This window comes from Solanum verrucosum, unplaced genomic scaffold, assembly GCF_900185275.1.
Source record: "Solanum verrucosum unplaced genomic scaffold, falcon-dt-bn FXZP01000007.1, whole genome shotgun sequence".
NCBI classification, from domain to species: domain Eukaryota; kingdom Viridiplantae; phylum Streptophyta; class Magnoliopsida; order Solanales; family Solanaceae; genus Solanum; species Solanum verrucosum.
The window spans coordinates 1,051,514-1,067,086 of NW_026020177.1; the positions used below are offsets into that span (position 1 = coordinate 1,051,514).

General features: G+C 38.5%; 2 protein-coding genes across 8 annotated transcripts in view; one reads left to right on the forward strand and one right to left on the reverse strand.

The window, feature by feature from the left end:
* LOC125829084 (uncharacterized) overlaps positions 1-15,573 on the forward strand; it is a 1,125,066-nt gene that overhangs the window by 85,877 nt on the left and 1,023,616 nt on the right. The gene's annotated exons all lie outside the window — the stretch shown is intronic.
* The window catches only part of LOC125829078 (uncharacterized), a 161,157-nt gene that overhangs the window by 57,208 nt on the left and 88,376 nt on the right, over positions 1-15,573 (reverse strand). For 6 of the 7 annotated variants that reach the window (XR_007443071.1, XR_007443072.1, XR_007443073.1 and 3 more), the window contains exons 1-3: positions 8,591-8,635; positions 8,405-8,505; positions 4,251-4,338 (exon numbers count right to left, since the gene is read on the reverse strand). Coding sequence is in view for 3 of the 7 variants with exons in the window: in XM_049508354.1 (XP_049364311.1) it covers positions 4,251-4,338; positions 8,405-8,497 (181 nt within the window). In the remaining 4 variants the exon portion in view is untranslated. Of the gene's footprint in view, positions 1-4,250; positions 4,339-8,404; positions 8,506-8,590; positions 8,636-15,573 lie in introns of those variants that run through there. The other variant, XM_049508352.1, reaches the window with a different exon arrangement.

Here is a 15,573-nt window from a genome sequence, read left to right on the forward strand (position 1 = left end):
CACTCTTCTCCAAAGTGTTTGGTTTTCATTTGAGTATTTGCACAACCACTTCATTAAGAGTGCTTTGCCATGTAGCTCCATATTCTTTATTCCCAGACCACCATTCTTCTTTCCAGTTGTCACTGCATTCCATTTAACTAGATGAAAGCCTCTATTCTCTTTGTTTCCTTGCCACAAGAACTTCCTTCTTATGCTGTCTAGTCTTTTAGTGATCCCTGGTGGGATGGGGAATAGAGACAGCATGTAAGTTGGGAGAGCATCCAGGACTGAGTTAATGAGGGTCAGTCTGCCCCCTCTTGACAAGTACTGAGTTTTCCATCTGGCCAGCTTCTTCTCACACTTCTCTATCACACCATCCCAAATTTCTAAGGACTTGGATTTTGCTCCCAATGGCATACCCAAATATGTTGTAGGTAGAGTACCTACTTCACCCCCTAGAATTGAAGCTAACCAGTCTATGTTGTTGACCTCATTGATAGTATACATTGAACTTTTAATTCAATTAATGTGCAACCCGGATACCCCTTCAAACAGCACCAGGATCACCCTTAAGTATTTCAGTTGGTCTTCCTCAGCTCCACAAAAAATCAGTGTATCATCTGCATACTGAAGATGTGTCACCTCCAAGCTTTCTGTATTTTCTCTAGCCACATCAAAACCTTTTACCCATCCTCCATATTTGCTGTCTTGAGCATATTATTCAGCCCCTCCATAGTAATTAAGAACAAGAAAGGGGACAACGGATCACCCTGCCTGAGTCCTCTTTGAGTTTGAAAAAACCCTGCAGGGGACCCATTAATCAGAACAGAGAAGCTAACTGTAGAAATGCAGAAGCTGATCCAGTTCAACCATTTTTGTCCAAATCCCATCATCTCTAAAATCTTCAGAAGGTACTTCCAATTCACATGATCATATGCTTTTTCTATGTCCAACTTGCATAGAATGCCAAGTTTCTTCTGCTTAATCCTGGAATCTACAGCTTCATTAGCAATCAACACTGCATCCATAATTTGTCTCCCTTTTATAAAAGCCATTTGCTGTGAGTCCACCAGTCTGTCTATCACAACTTTCAACCTTTCTGTGAGAACTTTGGAGAGTATTTTGTAAATGCTCCCTATGAGGCTAATTGGTCTGTAGTCCCTTAACTCGTTGGCTCCTTTTTTCTTTGGAATGAGTGCAATGAAGGTAGCGTTGAAACTCTTCTCAAAGACTTCTTGCTCATAAAAGTTTTGAAATGTGTCCATGTTCTTCAGTACATCCCAACACTTGATGAAGAAACCCATTGTGTACCCATCTAGACCAGGAGCCTTATCGGCTGCACATAGCTTTAGGCAATTTAGAACTTCATTCTCCTCAAATCTGCCTTGCAGGGACATTTTTTCCTCTTCAGTCAACATTGGACATTCAACATTATTATAAGAATGTCTCCATTGATGTGTTTCTCTATACAGGTTCTTATAATATGCTATTATCTCCCCTTCAATTTTGCCTTTCTCTTGAGTAACCTCTCCTTGTATCATGAGTTGATCTATATTGTTATATCTCCTGTGAGCATTTGCCATTTTGTGGAAGAATTTGGTGTTCTTGTCTCCCTCCTTCAACCATAGTACTCTTGATTTCTGTCTCCATGAAACTTCCTCTTTCTTGACTAGCTCTTCATACTCAAGTAAGACTGCAGCCTTTTTTGTCGTTTCCTCCACAGTGAGAGTTCTATTTACCCTTTCTGTATCTAATTCTGCTAACTGCTCTAATAATCTCCTTCTTTGACTGCCCAGATTTCCACCCTCTTCTTGTTTCCATTCCTTTAGCTTAAGTTTCAGAGCTTTAAGTTTGCATGCCAAAACATAATCAGGTCTTCCTGTGTAACTGAAGGAGCTCCACCACTCTCTAACTCTATCCACAAATCCTTCTGACTGCAGCCACCAATTTTCAAACTTGAAGTAGCTTTTATTCCTCTCCCAGCAACCAGGAATCAACGCTATTGGTATATGATCTGAGCCCAGCCTTTGAAGAGGAATCTGTTTCAAATTGTTGAAGGTATCATCCCATTCTTTAGAAATCATGAGTCTATCAATTCTGGAGGCTGCCTCCTGTTGATCTCCCTTAAACCATGTGTATGCAGCATCTTCTAATTGCATGTCAACTAATTCCATGTCCTCTATGAAATCAGAAAACTCTCTCATTCCCTTAGTTCTTCTGTTGTAGTTCTTCTTCTCAGATATGTACCTAGATACATTGAAGTCCCCACACATTGCCCAGGGTCCCTCCATCAACCCCCTTACTGAGCTCAATTTCCCATACAAGTCTCCTTTCCTTGTAACAGTTAGGAGCATACACTCCAGATATATGGCAGCTAAAATTCTGGGTTTGTGATTCAAATTTACAAGTAATGGTGTAAGAACCAATTTCCAAGACCTCCCCCATCCATGCCCTCGCATCCCACATCAATAAGATACCTCCTCTTGTTCCACTAGCTTTTAGACAGGCATATCTAATCCACCTGCCTCCCCAAATCTGCTTTACCATCTCTGAAATATCCCCTTCAATTTTTGTTTCTTGGAGACAAACTATATCTACTCTCCATCCAGACAACAAACTATGTACAACCCTTCTCTTCTCCCTATCGTTTAATCCCCTAACATTCCATGATATTAGCTTAAACTCTCCATCCAGACAACAAACTATGTACAACCCTTCTCTTCTCCCTATCGTTTAATCCCCTAACATTCCTGATATTAGCTTAAATTTCATCATGTGTTGAAAATTGTGTTCCTCCCCTTATTCCTACTTCCAGAACTTTTAAATTTTACATCAAAGGCTACAAGACTTTTAAGTTCTTGTGCACCCTTGATCTTGAGTTTCTTAACTTCTGTATCCTGCTCCATTCTCCTGACTTGTCTGCAACTGTCTATTTGTAGCAGTAACTCTGTTGCCTCCTCTTCATGCCCTTGGAAATCGATCCCAAAGATTTTCCCAGTTTTATCAAGTTCTGTTGTACCCATGTTGAATTCGCTTTATCTACATCTTGAGCCCTTTGTTGTTGTTGCACCATAATTGGAACAGGTTCCTCCACCTCCCAATTAACTATTTCTGTGTTTGTGCTCTGTATTGCTAGCCCAGTCTCCCCTGATTTTGTAATTTCTCTATCATCTCCCCTATCTATGGAGTTAGGTTCTTCCTCTCCCGTTATCATCAAATCTCCCCTGAACTAATCGATATATTTACTTTATATGTCATAATATACATTTACAGGCTTCATCCTAGCACTCGGGTCCTACTCTTGAATCCTAAAATTTACATGATGAAGAATCCAACCTTTAGATCTATACCCATACCAGATACACACACTCGAGTCCAAACAACTTAGGTGTCAATGCCAACCAGCCCGTCGCAAGCAGAGCTTATGGTGCCCACACACAAACAGCAGTCAATGTCACATGCCGTCCGCAAATGCCCCATAGTAAGGCCATATCCCTACTAAGAGCCACCTAATCCAATGAAGTTCCATCTTGCTACTACAAGTTACTCAGAGTACTTGCTCCGAAGTCTTAAGGCCATTTTCGTTGCAAATAGCTTTAGTAATTATTTGGTACTTTGTATAAAAATATTTAGTACTATTATTTAATGAGGTTGTTTTAGATACATTAAAAAAAGAACTCATTGAGAAAATGTTATAATATTTTTAAAAATATATATATAAGAAAGGTATAGTAGTAGACGTAAATTGTGTTTTATTTATATTTTGTTCTTTTTTACTATGGTGTTACATTATTTATTTATTGTTTCTCATTTTAAAAGGTGATACCGCTTATGTAAAATCCTGCATACACCATTGGCTGACATTATGACATCATATAGCTTGTTCTACATCAAGACCAACAACTAGACATGAAACTTTACAATTGTCCTATGAAATCGACTAAACTATCTATCTCCCCCACTATTGTCCCAGGTTTGTAAATGCCTTTTGGGGTGAATATACAGTTACCATTGTCAAAAAATATAGCTTGTTCTACAAATATGGAAGCTCATCGAATTTAGCAACTTTGTTTCTCATAGACACAAGGAAAGCAAACTTCCTCATCCATCAGGCAACAACATAACTATAAAAGAGTAATTTTACTCTACAAAAATAATTATCATTTCATATGCTCGCATTTATTTGTTTCTTGAAACAGTGCAATGGTGATAGTGAGTCTGAACTTTGAAAATTTTAGAGAGCTATGAAGAGGATGATTACAAGGACCTACCCAGAATATATTTGCATGCATGGTATGGTTGAGGAGACTGGCTTAGTGACAAAATGGTTTCCTCAGCTGCTGCTGGATTCATATGCATCTGCCAATTTAAAGAACTAATTTTAAATATATACAATAAAATAATTAGATTACAATAAATATAGTCATGTTTTATTTACATAAAAAATATTCAAAAGGCATAGGAAGTATACATTGACTATACACTGACTATACAATATAGTTTGTCAAAAGTCATAGAAAGTATACACCGACTGTACAATATAGCTTAACTATACATGAACTATACATTGATTATATATTATGATACACTCAAAAAGTTGAATATAGTTTGACTATACATCAAATATACACTGATTATACATGAAGTATACATTGACTATTCAATCCCAATCAATTCAAATCATTTTTAAACAGTCCCAAAATTTAGATATGAAATCTTCTTGATGTTTCGACTCTTTAGATATATAAATTGTTCAAAACAATTCACGTTTTCAGCATGTTTAATTAAAAAAAAGAAAAAAGGAACGAAGAAGATTAACAAACCAGCAAAAGAAAAAGATGATGAAGAAGAACAAGCAGGCGACGAAGAACAAGCAAACACAGAAGAAGAAGCAGAGTAGTAATAATAATAAGAAGAAGAAGAAGAAGAAGAAAGAATGCAGATGGCCATTTTGGTTTGGGGGGGGGGGGGGGGGGGGAATATGACCTAATGGTCATTTTATGTAACTTTTATAAATTGGGCTAAAAAGATGATAAATAAACTTCATGGGCTGACATTTTGTATAATTTTCCCAATAAAATAAGGTTCTACAAGTTTTTCTCTGAGACTTAAAATCCAAGTTAAATGGCCACTAACAAGAAGTTACAGAGAAAATGTATAAGGCATGTATCCACAGGAAAACCATTAGTCAGCATCCTATACTAATTGTTATGAGCTAGATAAATAACCTCTACAGCATAGTAATCTTTTGAGGAACCAAACTCTCTATATGGTCCACACGTAAAAATTTCAAATAATTAAAATACTTTTAATATAAGAATTTCAAGATACCCACGTGCCGACACATAATTTTGTGCATATGTTAAGGAACCTGTAATGTGGTCACTATGATTAAAAAAGGGAGAAAAAAGTCTCGTTCGTCCTACTTCATAAATTGTTGTTTGACTTGACACGACTTTAAGATATTAACTTGAGTTATATATCAAATTTGTTGTAGTGGAAGAAAATATTAAAGTAATGGTTGAAAGTTGATCGATGTAGAAAATATCACATCAATGTTGTAGTTTAAAACCTAAATTGTCAAATGAAGCTGAATTCTAGAAAGTTGTGAAAGTTATATATATAGAGACAATATTATTAATAGAATGGTGTTGTGGTACGTCCTAAAAATGGAAAGAGTACCATGTAAATTGGGAGAAAGAGAGTTTATTTACAAAACTGTCCAGGACACTTGTTAGAACAAAAGCTCAACACCAAATGGCCAGTAAGAAGGTAAACCAACAACAACAACATACGCAGTGAAATCCCAGTAAGTGGGATCTGGGAGGGTAGGGTATATGCAGACCTTACCACTGCCTCGTGGAGGTAGAGAGGTTGTTTCGGATAGTAAGAAGGTAAACCAATTCAATTAAATCTCACGTCATTTCTAAGGTCTTAAACGTATTTACACGAACAAGATTATGTGCTAAAAGGAGGAAGAAAAGATTATATGCTCAAACATATCCCAGATGTCTGCATTTGTGATTGATCTTAATATAAATATGATTATGAGGATTAACCAACTTTCAGAACAATTATCAAGTAAATTACGTGGAACCAAGAATTCAGAACCTATCAGCAACAAAAGGGAATAGAATGGAATGGATTATCAGAGCATAAAGCCAAATAGTTAACAATTGAACCACTCAACAGAGACAGCAGGAGAGACAAAAAAGCTTTCCAGGTTATTCATACCAACAAATTGGGATTAATGAAATGGTAAATGAAGTGAAACACTTCCAAATCATAACGAACAAGTGAAACATGCTTCCATTGCAGGTTATAGTGTGTTAAACTGAGCTCTTACTCAATTTAATTAGACCTTCAAAATTATACAACCAACTATAAATTCTTCAGGTAAGTATGACTAAACTAACATAAATTTAATAGTTCAGTTGGACGCAGCACAACCCAAATTTTTAGCACCCGCTCTGAACTTTCCATCCAGAAGTCTTTTTCTAGAAGTTGAACCTCACAGCATGTGTATTGGATCATTTGATTTGGTAAAAATAAGTTACTCTGATATTGTTCAGAAAATCACTTTGTTCCTTAGGATCAAATCATGGCTACTTTGTACGGAAAAGCAGTACATACCTACAACAGTACGGGCATATACGTCTTGACTTTACACTTGCAGTTGAACATGGTGATAAATTCACACTTTTTCAACTTAATTCATTTTTTTTTCATTCAATTTTATGATTCTTTAAGTACTATTCCATAGCCTAAAACTAACTTAATTTGGTTGTTTTCCCGTGTTTGAGCTCAAAGGAAACAATTGGTAAAGAAATGAATCAAAATAGCTGAGAAGAGATGAAATCAGAAGCAAAGAAGTGAAGTGGCAGAAGGTTAAGGATTGCAGCATGATTAGAAATGACTCGAGGAGCCAATTCTGAGGACTCCAAAATGCTGAAAATTGGCTAAATGCTGGAGCATGACAACTAAAGAAAAAGGTGAAGACGATTGGGAAACGTATCCATGATTGGACAAACCTAGGTTGATGGCCAAAGTCTGTTAGTCTTCCCAGCTACATGAATTACAATTTCACTCCACGTTTTCTACCTGAACTTGATGACCAAGGACCAAACGTGGAGCCAATTTCCAATTGTCTCCATGTTTTGTCTCTACATTTTAGCTCCACAGAGGTAATTTTGTCCAATAGTTTCAGCTCGTATAAATAGTAATCTAGGTCGTTTAAAATTATTATTATTATTATTATTATTATTATTATTATTATTATTATTATTATTATTATCTAGAAACCTTTGTAGTAGAGTAATATGGCTTTGACTACTTTGGAAGGGTTTGGAGGATCAACATCATTGTGTTTGAATTCTCTTACCTTTTTAAGGTTAATTAGTAGTAGTAGTTTGATTACTTTTGTCATCTCTCTTTCTTTTATGAGTAGCGAGGATTCTACTAGGTTTGTAACCCATCCCTAGGTTGTGAACTTGAAGGATTAATATATACAAGCTTGTATATGATTAGGTTCAATGTTATCTAGTTAATTTCTTGCTTATTTAATGTAATAGTGGTTGCAAACATTAACTTATGCCGTAAATGTCTTGATTCTTTCTTGACGCATGGAAATTAGGATTGATTAAATTAACTAGCAAGGAATTAGGCTAGTTGAAAGGTCAATTAGTTCTAATGAAAGTGATTGAACAAGTGGTAGGAATATCACACATGGGTAATTTAACCAATTGATCTTAGAGCAATCCTCTTGACCCAATGGAGTTAAATTTGGATTAGGCCCCTCAATATTGAGAAATATTGAGTGGATAACTGAGAATTGCTAGTCATGGAATCCACATCAACTAAGAAAGCTTGGTCAATTATATCCATTAGCACACCTGGGTTAGGTATGAAATCCAAGAGTTTTTTCATCATTTCAATACAGCACACCTGAAGTCTTAATAGTTAGTCTTAATCTAGTAGTTTTAATATATTCAAACATATTTAGGGGGATAAACTAAGATTGCTAGTTCCACATATAATATCTAAATCTAATGCTCAAACTCCATCCGACTCTTGCGAGTCACTATATTTGTTAGGGCCGCTCCTAAAAGATGTAATTTGAGCTTTACCTTTCTTCATCAAAAAAAGATGTAATTTGAGCGTATCACAATATATGCATGACAAATGGTTTAGCAGTTGAATTGATTTCAGATATGGAAATACCAGAGTGCTCTTAGCTTGCAAGTACTAATCCTTGTGCGATACCAATGTTAATATACTTGCACATCAATACTTTTCTGTTTGGGTGTTTTTTTTTCTTTTGCAAGCACATTAGAAACTATTAGTATCCAGTTTCTCAGAAATCAAAATTGGAGGACATGAAGTTAATTATACTTTGATGTAAGCAATCAAAGGAGATGAATTTGACCTGAAATGAACTGCAGGCTAATTCGATTGCTTGCATGGTGGCTTGTAGCTGAGCCAAATCGGCAGCTCCACTATTCTGATAGCCTTGATGCATCTTCCCACCTGAATCAAAAAAACAAATATCAAAATGAATGTGTGGATATAGAAAACATAGATGATGTCTGTCTTCAGAGACACTTGGGTATACCGTGGCGAATGTCTGCAGAAGAGAGAGCGACGAAATCGCCGGAAACAGTGAGGTCAGTGAGGGTTTTGGAGGCGCGCTTTTACAAATCTATCACTCAACAGAAGGAAGGGATATTTGGAAATTTTGGAAACGGGCGATACAAAAATGGGGAAGTCAATGAGGGATTTTCAAAGTATAAATAAATATATAGTATTAAATATGTGTTAAAAGGGATTCCTTTATAATTATTAGGATATGTTTATTAAAACACAATTTTTTATGGATTCTAAAGCTTGACTATTTACACAAAAGCCTAACATATAAAAAAATAAAAAAGCCCAAAATTTAACTTATTTCAATAATATCCATTGCTTATTAGCATCCCTCTATAGAGTATCTTGTTTTATCAAGTAGATCTAAATTATTTATCTCCTCTTCTTCCTAACTTTTCTTTTTTCTTTTTTAAATGTTAGTGATTTACAATCTTCCTACCAACTTGATATTCTCAAACTAGGGTTTATTTATCTTCACAAAAAATAAAAATTAAAAAAATATTGCACTTTAAGATTTTAGAGAAACGCTTTTGCCTTAAAATAAAATGTTCTCGACAATGTAGTGTATGTATGGAATATACGAATACTATCGAATGATCATATGTAAGCTTAATAAGAAAGGCTATCCTTCTAACCTGACGATCGAGAATCTCAACTGGTACATCCTCATAAGAAAGGCTATCCTTCACGGCCACACTCTCTAATGGCACTATGGATGCTAGATCACCCACACACTTCTTCAAAAGAGAAATGTGAAAGACTGGATGCACTGCTACTAAGTCTGCTGGCAACTCTAACTCATAAGCCACTTTACCAATCCTTTTCAAGATCCGGTAAGGGCCTACATATCTGGGACTGAGCTTTCCTTTCTTGCCAAATCTCATCATTCCTTTCATAGGTGACACTTTTAGGAAAACCCAATCATCAACTTGGAACTCTAGTTCCCTTCTTCTCACATCTGCATAAGACTTTTGGCGACTCTGAGCAGTCTTAAGTCTATCTCTAATGAGTTGCACTTTCTCCATAGCATCAAGGACCGAATCTGGTCCTATCAAGGCTGCTTCACCTACTTCAAACCAACCAACTGGAGATCTACATCTACGCCCATATAATGCCTCATAAGGGGCCATCTGAATGCTGGAATGGTAACTATTGTTGTAGGCGAACTCTATTAGAGGAAGGTGATCATCCCAACTACCTTTGAAGTCGATCACACAAGCTCTCAACATGTCCTCTAAGGTCTGAATGGTACGCTCTGCCTGACCATCCGTCTGCGGATGAAATGTTGTGCTAAGATTAACCTGAGTGCCAAGACCTTTCTGAAATGACTTCCAGAAATGAGAGGTAAACTGAGGACCTCTATCTGAGATGATAGACAAAGGAACTCCATGTAACCTCACAATCTCATTAATGTAAAGCTTGGCGTAATCCTCCGCCGAATCTGTAGTCTTGACCGCCAAAAAGCGAGAAGACTTAGTAACCCTATCAACAATCACCCAAATGGAGTCATGTTGTCTGCGAGTACGAGGTAAACCTGTGATGAAGTCCATGTTGATCACTTCCCACTTCCAAGTAGGAATGTCAATCTCTTGAGTCATACCTCCTGGTTTCTGATGTTCTACCTTGACTTGCTGGCAATTGGGGCACTTAGCCACAAAATCTGCTATATCTCTTTTCATACCATTCCACCAATAGACTTCCCGCAGATCGCGATACATCTTAGTGGCGCCTGGATGAATAGAATATCTGGAATTGTTGGCTTCTGCGAGAATATGCTGTCTCAATTCACCCACATCAGGAACACACAATCTACCTTGATAGCGAAGTACACCATCTCCCCCTTGGGAGAAAACCTCCACTCTCTGATTATGGACTGCACCCTTAAGTTCAAGCAAGATTGGATCACTGTCTTGATTTTCCTTAACCTCTACTACCAAAGAAGATTCTGCCCCATTCTGAACTGTTACACCACCATCTGATATGCTCATAAGACGAACTCCTAGGCGAGCAAGTCTATGAACATCCTTTGCTAGCTCTTTTCTTTCTTCCTCAACATGTGCTACACTACCCATAGATAGTCTGCTAAGGGCATCTGCTACTACATTTGCCTTACCAGGATGGTAATGCACACTCATATCATAATCTTTGAGGAACTCTAGCCATCTTCTCTGGCGAAGATTCAGCTCTTTCTGGGTGAATACATACTGGAGGCTCTTATGGTCTGTGAACACATCTACGTGAACACCATACAAGTAATGTCTCCAAATCTTAAGTGCAAACACCACTGCTGCTAGCTCGAGGTCATGAGTTGGATAATTCTTCTCATGTACCTTAAGTTGTCTAGAAGCATAAGTTATAACCTTACCTCGCTGCATTAATACACAACCTAGGCCGACTCTGGATGCATCACAATAGATCACATAACTATCTGAACCCTCTGGTAGAGTCAAGACAGGAGTTGTAGTCAACCTAGTTTTCAATTCTGCAAAGCTTTTCTCACAATCATCTGACCATTGGAACTTAACCTTTTTCTGAGTTAACTTAGTCAATGGAGAGGCTATGGATGAAAATTCTTCCACAAACCGTCTGTAATAGCCTGCTAGACCCAAGAAACTACTGATATCTGTAGCAGAGGTAGGTCTGGGCCATTGTTTCACTGCTTCTATCTTCTGGGAATCTACTCGAATTCCTTCACTAGACACAATATGCCCAAGGAAGGCAACTGATTGTAACCAAAACTCACACTTACTAAATTTTGCAAATAACTGGCGATCTTTGAGAGTTTGCAGAACAACTCTCAAATGACTCGCATGTTCTTCCTCATTCCTAGAGTAAATGAGGATATCATCAATAAAGACGATAACGAACAAGTCCAAGTACTGCTTGAACACTCTGTTCATCAAATCCATGAAAGCTGCAGGGGCATTGGTTAGTCCAAATGACATAACTACAAATTCATAATGACCATACCGAGTTCTGAAGGCTGTCTTCGGAATGTCACTATCTCTGACTCTAAGCTGATGATAACCTGATCTGAGGTCTATCTTTGAGAAATGACTAGCACCCTGAAGTTGGTCAAACAAGTCATCAATCCTGGGGATAAGATACTTATTCTTGATTGTGACTTTGTTCAACTGCCTATAGTCAATGCACATTCTGAGAGAACCATCTTTCTTCTTTACGAACAATACTGGTGCACCCCATGGTGAAATACTAGGTCTGATGAAGCCCTTATCTAGAAGGTCTTTCAACTGCTCTTTCAATTCCTTAAGCTCAGCTGGAGCCATTCTGTAAGGAGGGATAGAGATAGGCTGGGTATTTGGAAGGAGATCAATTCCAAAGTCTATTTCCCTTTCGGGAGGAACTCCAGGAAGATTTTCTGGGAACACTTCTGGAAACTCACTGACTACAGGAACTGACTCAAGAGTTGGGGTTTCAGAACTAGAATCCTTAACCCAAACTAGATGATAGAGATAACCCTTAGAGATCATCTTTCTGGCCTTAAGGTAAGAAATGAATCGACCCATAGGCGCTAAGCTACTACCCTTCCATTCTAGGATTGGTTCGTCTGGAAACTGAAAACGAACAATCCTAGTTCTACAATCGACTGAGGCATAACATGAATGTAACCAATCCATGCCTAGAATGACATCGAAGTCTACCATTTCTAACTCTACAAGATCTGCTGAGGTGACTTTCTGAGAGACTGTGACAGGGCAATTTCTGTATACCCGTCTAGCTATAATTGGGTCACCGACTGGAGTAGAGACTGAGAAGGGTTCTGAAAGAGTTTCTGGACTAACACTGAATTGGACTGCTATATAAGGAGTTACAAAGACAAAGTAGCCCCTGGATCTAACAATGCATAAACATCAAGATCAAAGACTCGTAACGTACCAGTGACTACATCAGGAGAATCTTCCTGATCTTGACGAGCCTGAAGAGCATAAAGCCTGTTTTGGCGCTGTCCGCCACCAGTACCAGAAGAGTTACCCTGCTGAGTCGGGCGACCTGCTGGTGCTGCTGAAGTTGTAGACTGAGCTCTACCATTATTTCCTCCTTGACCTTGTCTTAAAGGACAATCCTTCAATCTATGACCAGACTGGCCATACCCAAAGCATCCTTCCTTACCTGCAAGGCACTCGCCCGGATGGTTCTTACTACATTTCGGGCAAGTTGGGTAAGTTTTGGTGCCTGAAACACTACCTTGAGACTTAGAGCCTGATGCCCTACCTTTCTGATCATTATGGAACCTGGGGGATGGAACACTAGCTGATGAAGGGGCTGGAGTCGAAGACTTCTGCTGAAAATGCGAGCGGTTTCCACCACCCGATTTCTGGTGGGAATACTCGTAGTTACCTGTTCTTTCTTTCTTAGTCTCCTTAGCATGTTCCCTAAGCTTATCACCCTCAACCTGCTGAGCATGAGTCATGAGCCTAGAGATATTCATGTCTCCCAACAACATAGCATTCTTGCACTCTGTTTTCACTAAGTCTGACACTCCATAGAGAAACTTATTCATCTGAGCCCTGGAATCAACAACCATGTGAGGAGCATACCTGGAGAGTTGGTTAAACTTGAGCCCATACTCTTGGATAGTCATGTTACCCTGCCTTAAGTTCATAAATTCCTGGGCCCTTGCTTCTCTCAACTCTATGGGGAAAAACCTGTCCAGAAAGGTTTCGCTAAAACAATCCCAAGTAATAGGAGCGACATCTGTACCCCTGTTCTCCTTCCACTGAGTATACCAGATATGAGCTACATCCTTAAGTTGGTAAGATGCTAACTCAACCCGATCATTCCCAGTGACCTGCATCACCTCAAAGATCTTTTTGATCTCATCCAAGAAATTTTGGGGATCTTCACCAGTCTGCGATCCTAAGAACTCTGGAGGATTCATCCTAACAAAGTCACGGACCCTTGCTGCTGCTGATCCACCATTTGTATTCACAGGAGCTTGAACCCGCTGATTGTTCTGGTTAGCGACACTCTGAGCCAACATCTGAATGGCATTCCTGAATTCAGCATTCGACACTTCTTGATCTGGAACTGGAGGAGCTGCGTTTGCGTTCCTGGCATTCGCATTCCTGACATAAGCTCTACGAGGAGGCATGATCACTGAAACATAGAACATCGAGTTAGAATGGAATTTAGATCATACCTTACGCACGATAAGAGTAAGAAGAGAATGAAGATTTCCTAAAACACTTTGTAGCCTCCCTCTCATTAGATGTGGTGCGCACTACACACCCATGAAAAGGACTCTACCTAGTGCGGCTTTTCAGACATCCTGGGACACTTAAACCTAATGCTCTGATACCAAGTTTGTCATGCCCCGAGCTACCCCCGAGACACGGACACGGGACCTAGGACCACAAGTGATCCCAAGCTAACCCTGCTGGCATGATCATGAGCATACTAAATACAATCTGAATAATAGAACTGTGCGGAAGCTAAATCATAAATAAGATGAAAAGATGGGGAATACCCATATACTATAACTGAGATATATGAAAACTTATGAGTTTAATACAAAGAAGTTATTAACTCAATACTAAGCTAAATCTATCTATGTCTGAAATAAGCCTCTAAACCGACTAGAAATGTTGGGACATGCCCCAACTAGATCTAGCAAAACTGAAACTAAAGACTAAAAATATTGAAAAGAAACTCATGACTATTGTCCTCGGAGAATGAGGACTCACCACTGATTCTGCTGAACTGGAGATCGGGAACCGATCTAAACGTGATCTGGATACTGAGAACCTGAACCTACATTACGAGAAGATGTAGCGCACGTATGCGTCAGTACTTGAAAGGTACTGAGCATGCAAGATAGAGTAAAGCTGAAAAAGCATATAACTGAACAAAGCATATTGAGCAATGATATAATCTGAACATGATATAGATACTGAAAATACTGAATACTGAGCTAACTGATGCAATGACCAAATTTATAACATGCTGAGACTGAATACTGACTGTACTGAAATATGGTCAATGCAATAGAGTCTGACTGAACTGTGGGAGCTACTAATAACCGACATAAAACCACATGAGCTAAATGTGGAGTCCGATGTATACGCCCCATCGAGAGGACCAATATACCCTGCCAGAGGTATAAGGCATGCTGGCGTGATCACTAAACTGATGTTGCCCACAGAGGGGACTTACACCTACGTGGCTCGTAGTTCTGGGACTATATGGGTACGCTGAAACCCTAGTCCAACTCGGTATTATGCTACTCCCAATGAATTAAGTGGTTAACTAGTTATGACTGAATTTCTGTAAATACTGGATAGCTCGAAACTGAACATGCAAACTGAGAATGCAACAATTAATCTGATAATGATGCATTCATAAACTGAGGCATGTAAAACTGAATACTGAAATATCTGACCTAGCATGTGTAATTCAAGAACTAAAGAAATACATAGCTAGGGTTCTGAAATTCATGCGATAAACTGAGCAATAACATGATAATCTGATTTGGAACATTTAAATAACTAATTCATGATGATCTGTTGTAATTCTAGAAACCCTAGGTTTGTTCATAATCATGGAATCAAGAATCTGACTGAATTCTAGGGACCTAACGGGCGAAAGGAACCCACTAGTGAAATCCCACATACCTGGTGACGAATTCCACGGAGAAATCTTTCGATTTCAGGGCTGGAACTGAAGGAAACTTGCTGCGTTCTTGAACTAGGGTTCTTGACCTTTTTTCTCCCTTCCTTGCTTCTAATTTTCTAAGTTTTGATTAATGAATTTGACTTAGGTAAGTTCTAGTTATGTTTCTAGGCTTAAACTAATTAAAACCTCATGATTTAGGGTCTAAACGACGTATCTTAGGGGTTAAACGAAATAGGAAAAGACCAAAAAGACCCTTAAATTAGCTGCTGTCGGACCTGACTGACGGTCCTTCAATCAATCGACGGTCCGTCGATTGGA